General features: G+C 40.0%; 1 protein-coding gene across 1 annotated transcript in view; it reads right to left on the minus strand.

The window, feature by feature from the left end:
* The window catches only part of CFAP107 (cilia and flagella associated protein 107), a 30,588-nt gene extending 23,103 nt beyond the window's left edge, over positions 1-7,485 (minus strand). The window contains exon 1 of the mRNA XM_068986641.1: positions 7,372-7,485. Coding sequence (XP_068842742.1) covers positions 7,372-7,485 — 114 coding nt within the window. The remainder of the gene's footprint in view (positions 1-7,371) is intronic.
* Between the last annotated feature and the right edge of the window lie 309 nt (positions 7,486-7,794).

Here is a 7,794-nt window from a genome sequence, read left to right on the forward strand (position 1 = left end):
ACCATCCACAAGAAAAAGAAATGCAAAAAAGCAAAACAGCTGTCTGAGGAGGCCTTACAAATAGCTGTGAAAAGAAGAGAAGTGAAAAGCAAAGGAGAAAAGGAAAGATATACCCATTTGAATACAGAGTTCCAAAGAATAGCAAGGAGATATAAAAAGGCCTTCCTCAGTGATCAATGCAATGTAATAGAGGAAAACAATAGAATGGGGAAGACTAGAGATCTCCTCAAGAAAATTAGAGATACCAAGGAAATGTTTCATGCAAAGATGGACTCAGTAAAGGACAAAAATGGTATGGACCTAACAGAAGCATAATATATTAAGAGGAGGTGGCAAGAATACACAGAAGAACTACAAAAAAGATCTTCACGACCCAGATAATCACAATGGTGTGATCACTCACCTAGAGCCAGACATCCTGGAATGTGAAGTCAAGTGGGCCTTAGGAAGAATCACTACCAACAAGGCTAGTGGAGGTGATGGAATTCCAGTTGAGCTATTTCAAATCCTAAAAGATGATGCTGTGAAAGTGCTTCACTCATTATGTCAGCAAATTTGGAAAACTCAGCAGTGGCCACAGGACTGGAAAAGGTCAGTTTTCATTTCAATCCCAAAGAAAGGCAATGCCAAAGAATGTTCAAACTACCACACAGTTGCACTCATCTCACACACTAGTCAAGTAATGCTCAAAATTTTCCAAGCCGTGTTTCAACAGTACGTGAACTGTGAACTTCCAGATGTTCAAGCTGGTTCTAGCAGCTTGGAACCAGAGATCAAACTGCCAACATCCACTGGATCATCAAAAAAGCAAGAGAATTCCAGAAAAATATGTATTTCTGCTTTTTGACTCTGCCAAAGCCTTTGACTTGTGGGTCACAACAAACTGGAAAATTCAGAAAGAGATGGAACTACCAGACCACCTGACCTGCCTCTTGAGAAACCTGTTATGCAGGTCAGGAAGCAACATTTAGAACTGGATATGAACAACAGACTGGTTCCAAATAGGAAAAGGAGGACATCAAGGCTATATATTGTCATCCTGCTTCTTTAACTTACAGGCAGAGTACATCATGAAAAATGCTGGGCTGGATGAAGCACAAGCTGGAATCAAGATTGCCAGAGGAAATATCAATAACCTCAGATATTCAGATGACACCACCCTTATGGCAGAAAGTGAAGAGGAGCTAAAAAGCCTCTTGATGAAAGTGAAAGAGGGGAGTGAAAAAGTTGGCTTAAAGCTCAACATTCCGGAAACTAACTAAGATCATGGCTTCTGGTCTCATCACTTCATGGCAAATAGATGGGGAAACAGTCAAAACAGTAAGAGACTATTTTGCGGGGGCTCCAAAATTGCTGAAGATGGTGACTGCAGCCATGAAATTAAAAGACACTTGCTCCTTGGAATAAAAGTTATGACCAACCTAGACAGCATATTAAAAAGCAGAGACATTGCTTTGCCAACAAAGGTCTGTCTAGTCAAGGCTATGGTTTAACATCCAGTGGTCATGAATGGATGTGAGATTTGGACTGTGAAGAAAGCTGAGCACCAAAGAATTGATGCTTTTGAACTGTGGTGTTGGAGAAGTCTCTTGACAGTCCATTGGACTGCAAGGAGATCCAACCTGTCCATCCTATGGGAAATCAATCTTGAATATTCATTGGAAGGACCGATGTTGAAGCTGAAACTCCAATACTTTGGCCACCTGATGCAAAGAGCTGACTCATTTGAAAAGACCCTGATGCTGGGAAAGATTGAAGGCAGAAGGAGAAGGGGACATCAGAGGATGAGGTTTTTGGATGGCATCAGCGCCTCAATGGACGTAAGTTTGAGTAAATTCCAGGAGTTGGTGATGGACAGGGAGGCCTGGTGTGCGGCAGTCCATGGGGTGGCAGAGTCAGATATGATTGAGCAACTGAACTGAACCGAACATTGCACTTAACTTAGTGTCTTCAAGGTTTATCTACATGGTAGCATGTTTCATAATTTCCTTTCTCTTAAAGATTGAGTAATATTCTATTGTATGTATATGCTCTATTTTGCTTATCCATTCCTCACTGAATTACTTCTACCTTCCAGTTCCTGTGAATAATGCTGTTAAGAATATAAATAGGCAAATATGTCTCTGCAAGAGCCTGCTTTCACTCTTGATAATAAATTCTTTCATACATAAAGTTTTTAATTTTGGTGAAGTCCAGTTTATCTATTTTTTCTCTTGTTCCCTATATTAAGGGTGTCATGTCCAAGAAATCAGTGCCAAATTTAATGTCATGTAGCTTTTCTCCTGTTTTCTTCTAAGAGTTTTATAATTTTAGGTCTTACATATAGACCTAAAGACCTTACGTATAGGTCTTTGATTCATTTTGAATTAATTTTTGAATATGGTGTGAGGTAGGTGTCCAACTTCATTCCTTTGCATGGGTATGATTGTTGCTGGGCTTTTCATATACGGTCTTTATTATGTTAAGGTGAAGTGGAAGTCACTCAGTTGTGTCCAGCTCTTTGTGACCCCATGGACTATACAGTCCATGGAATTCTCCAGGCCAGAATACTGGAGTGGGTAGCTGTTTCCTTCTCCAGAGGATCTTCCCAACCCAGGGATCAAACCCAGGTCTCCCACATTGCAGATGGATTCTTTACCAGCTGAACCACCAGAGAAGCCCAAGAATACTGGAGTGGGTAGCCTATCCCTTCTCCAGCAGATCTTTCTGACCCAGAAATGCAACCAGGGTCTCCTGCAGGCAGAACTTGGTCTCTGAGCTACCAGGGAAGCCCTCTGGTAAAGTAGTTAAAAACTAAGTAGAATTCACCAGTGAAGCCACCTAGTCCTGAGCTTTTATTTTGGGGAGCTCTTTGATTACTGATTAAATTTTCTTACTGGTTATATGTCTATTCATACTTTCTATTTCTTCGTGATCCTTTCTTTTATATACCCTGCCCTTCTTTGGCTCTTGTAACATTTTTTTACTTAGACTTCATTTTCTATGAAATTAGTACAGTGCCACCTCACCCTCTTTGAGTTGATATTTGCAGGGAGTATCCTTTTGTAGTCTTTTATTTTCAACTTTTGCATGTCCTTAGATCTAAACACAGTCTCATAGATGGTGGATGAAAAAAAATCTTGTTTTTTTTCCCCATTCTGCAAATCTCTTTTGATAAGCATTTAATCTATTTACATTTAAAGTAATTACTAAAAAAAAAAGAAAGAAAGTAATTACTGTTATTAACTTTTACCGTTTTGTTATTTGTTTTCTTTTTTGTCTTATTGGGCTTTTTGTCCCTCCTTTTCGCCATTACTACTTTTCTTTGTGTTTATTTAATTTTTAGTAGTGACCTATTTTTCTTTCTCATTTCCTCTTGTGTATATTTTAGAGAGATTTTCTTCATAGTTATCATGGGAATTATACATAACATCTTAAATTTATAGTGATCTATCTTATTTTTTAATTAATTTTTTAGCTTTTTATTTTATACTGGAGTATAGCTGATTAATATTGTGATAGTTTCAGGTGGACAGCAAAGGGTCTCAACCATCCATACATTTGTATCCATTCTCCCCCAAACTCCCCTCCAATCCAGGCTGCCACATAACCTGGAGCAGAGTTCCCTGTGCTATATAGTAGGTCCTTGTTGGTTATTCATTTTAAATATAGCAGTGTGTACACGTTTATCCCACGCTCCCTAATTATCCATTCTCCCCTCCCTTCCCCCACAGGGAACCATAAATTCATTCTCTAAGTCTGTGAGTCTGTTTCTGCTTTGTAAGTAAGTTCATTTGCATCATTTCTTTTTAGACTCTGTATATAAGGGATGTCATATATTATTTCTCTATGTGACTTACTTCACTCAGTGTGATAATCTCTATGTCCATCCAAATTGCATAACAATCTATTTTAAATTCATACTATCTTGCCTTAACTCATTAATAAAAACCTACTCTGATATAGCTTTGCCCTCCCTCGTTTTGTGTTATTGATGTCACAAATTACATGTTGATATACTGTGTACCCATTAACATGAATTTATAATATTTTATGCTTTTGTGTTTTTTAATTGTGTAGAAAATAATGGAATTACAAACCAAAATTACAATAATGATGGTGTCTATACTTGTGCATTTATCTTTACCAGGGGTCTTTATATTTTCATATAACTTCAAGTTACTGTTTAGTATTTCTCCATACTAACTTCAAGGACTCCCATTAGCACTTCCTGTAGGGAAGATGTAGCAGTAATGAACTCCCTCAGCTTCTGTTTATCTGGGAAAGTTTTTATATCTCCATTTTTGAAGGAAAGTTTTGTTGGCTGAGCTATTCTCAGTCAGTAGTGGGATGGGGCTTTGGGAGGGTGGGGTTTGGTTTTATTTAGGTTTTGGTTTGCGGGGACTGAGCCCTTTAAAGATATCACCCCACTGTTTTCTGACCTCCAAAGTTTCTGCTGAAAAATCTAATGATAATCTTTCTTATTAGGGCTCCCTTGTATGCGATGAGTCATTTTTCTCTTGCTGTTTTGAAGATTCTCTCTTTTTCTTTGACTTTCAACAGATTGATTATAATTGTCTCTGTGTGAGTATCTGAGGATTTAACTTATTTGGTCTCCACTGAGCTTCTGGGATTTGTAGATCCATATCTAGTCTGGGAAGTTTTCAGTCATTATTTCTTCAGATAATCTCTCTGCCCCTTTCTCTTTTAATTTATCCCATAGTCAGCATATTGGTCAACTTGAGGGTGTCCCACAAGTCTTTGGCCTCTGCTCATGTTTCTTCATTCATTCCTCTTTTTGCTACCTAGGCTCAATAATTTCAAGTAATCTATCTTCAAGTTTTCTGATTCTTACTTCTGTCTGTTCAAACCCACTTTTGAATGTCTCTAGTGAATTTTTTTTTTCATAAATGTGACTGTATATTTCAATTCCATTTTTTTATTTGGGCTTCCCAGGTGGCTCAGGGATAAAGAATCTGCCTGCAAATGCAGGAGACGTGGCTTTGATCCCTGGGTCAGGAATATCACCTGGTAGAGGAAATGGCAACCCCCTCCAGTATTCTTGCCCGGAGAATTTCATGGACAGAGGAGCCTGGTGGGTTACAATCTCTGGGGTCACAAAGAGTCAGACATGACTGAGTATACACACACACATTTCTGTTTGATTCCTTTTTAGAATTTCTATCTTTCATTAATATTCTCATTTTGCTTATATATTATTTTCCTGATTTCCTTCAATTCTTTGTCCACATTTCCTTTTAGCTTTTTAAGTATATTTAAGACAAGTTTTTGTTGTTGTTGTTTTGTTTTTTAGTTTTTCTCTGGTACTACTGCTGCCTGTGTTTCTTCAGGGACTGTTTCTGCCACTTAATTTTTTTCAAATGGACCATATTTTCTTGTTTATTTTTAAGTCTTATGTTTGTCTGTTTGTTTGTTTGTTTTTTGAGCACTTGAGAGAAAAACAGCCATCTCTCCTGGTCTTTGCAGACTGGCTCCACACAAGGAAAGATCTCTACTAAGTAGTGGGCATGTTCTGAGTCTTGGAGTCAGTCAGGTATAAAGGTTTTAATTCTTCTTCGGACTTTTCTGAACATGAGCATGCATCCTGCCTATGACTCTGTGTCTGTGTGTATCTGTGCTTTTTATTTCTCCTTGTATACATAGCTGCTTTAAAATTCCTTTATTTTTCCAAGAAGCCTCTCTCTGGTTTCTTTTCAGAGTCTTAGATGTTCTGTTGCATTTCTCTACCCCTAGTTTCTTATCCCCAGACCTCTGCAAGTTTGTAGTCCCCTGTCAGCTTTCACTAACTGTTGACCACTGCTGCTTCCAAGCTCTTCCTAGCCTGAAATATGAACTACCCACTTTTTCCTGTTTGAGCTCTGAGTTAGCAAAACAGAGACCAATCCCTCCGGCAGCCTCCAGACAAGTTACAGTGTTGCTCCACTCCCTCTGTGTTCCAGGGAGGGAACTGGGAGCTGGGAACTGGTGCTTCTCCCATGCTGCACCATGCTGTGCTGGGGCAGGAATGAGGGGAGGGCAGGTAAAAACACCATGGAGTTTCCTACCGTTTTGAATGTGGCTTTTTCTAAAATGGGCATTTGATTTTTTTTGCTATAGACCTTTGTTTTCCAGAGCTCCCATATATTTGTTTCAATTAGGCTAATAGTTGCTTTTCAAGTGTTTCCATGGGAAAAGAAGGGACCTGGAACTTCTTAGTCTGCCATCTTTCTGAAATTGCTCCAACTCTGCTTTCTTTATGCAATCTCCTCTCAGCCGGTGTAGGATCAGCCCATAATCTCCCCGGGTACTGCTCTGCATACAGGAGCTCAATGGGATTGCTTAACCAGTCTTTCTTGCTCTTGGATTACACACACACACACTTACTCCACAGACAAAGACAAGTGCAGTCAGAGATAAAAATGGCCAAAAGCCATGTCTGACCAGAAGGGTGACAAATGCTAAAGTTCCCACATGAAAAGAGCCTTTTCTAGTTCTCAGAAGTCACTATTAACCTTTCCCACACTTACAGCACCCTCTTTCCCTTGACTATTTTCCAAGAAGATATGAAGATATCTAGATGTCTGCAGAAACTTAGGTGGGCCGGTCTTGATTGCCACAAATGAAGATACACAATTTTATGCAGGTCAATTTAGGCAAAGTATTTTGAGATGGTCTTTAAGATACATGGGAACACCAAGAGCACACCTGTTCTGGTTTGAAAGTGAAAGGTGAAATGCACAGGCAGGGCAAAGTTGTGGAACAGGTGCCAGAGAGCAGCAGTTCATCCCTGGACATCAAGACAAGGAGTGTCAAGCCTGCCTTGGCAGGTAATACATCCGGAAGGACCAACCCAGGGAGAGCAGATGTTATTCAAATCAAGATGCGGCTGAATTAGAAACAGAGAACATTGGATGCCTAGAAACACTCCACTGACTATAGAACTTCAAGGCACAACCTTATTGACACCTGTACTATGATGTTTTCAAGATATAAATGGGGACTTAGACGACTGCTTGAATGTAACTCCTCTGTGTTAGGGAGTCTCTCTGCACAGAGTTCCTAATGCCATCTTCTTAAGATCTAAGTATTTGTGGCCCTTGATTTAGAAATAATAATACCCTCGGGTGGTACAGTGGTAAAGACTCTGCCTGCTAATGCAGGATACAAGGGATCAATCTCTGAATCGGGAAGATCCCTTGGAGTAGGAAATGGCAACCCGCTCCATTCTTACCTGGAAAATTCCATGGACAGAGGAACCTGGCGAGCTACAATTCGTGGGGTGGCAGAGAGTTGGACATGACTGAGTGACTGAGCACATATGCACACAATGCCCTCACTCATCCTCCCTGCCAGGTCTCCTTCTGAGCCCTCTGTCCACCTTCTTTTTCTTACCTTCCTCCTCTCTTCTGTCCAGTTTCCAGTGAGCACTCTTGTTGAATACTTGGTCTCAATCTTCCAGCTTGGCGTGGAGGATGACTGTGGACTTACGGCAGTAAGAAACTGCATTTGTCCCAAGCTTCTTTGCCTTGACACAGTTTAAGTTTTCGGGGTGGGAGATGTTATGAAGCTGCTGAGTTTGGGGTGCCTTTTTTTCTTTTTAGCAGTCAGAATGTAGATGACACCCAGCTAAATTTGCAGGATTAAAAGGCCCTGAGAGTCCACTTTCAGCCTCCAGAAAGAGGTGATGTGATCTTGGATTCCCTACTGTTGACAATCTCCATGGTGATAGACTGTGAGTATAAATACTCTCCTTAAGGGGGCAGCTGATTCCTCAGAAGCAAAATTGATGTTAAAAAAGCAAATCAAACCAACAGC

The sequence above is a fragment of the Capricornis sumatraensis genome, chromosome 14 (assembly GCF_032405125.1).
Source record: "Capricornis sumatraensis isolate serow.1 chromosome 14, serow.2, whole genome shotgun sequence".
NCBI classification, from domain to species: Eukaryota; Metazoa; Chordata; class Mammalia; order Artiodactyla; family Bovidae; genus Capricornis; species Capricornis sumatraensis.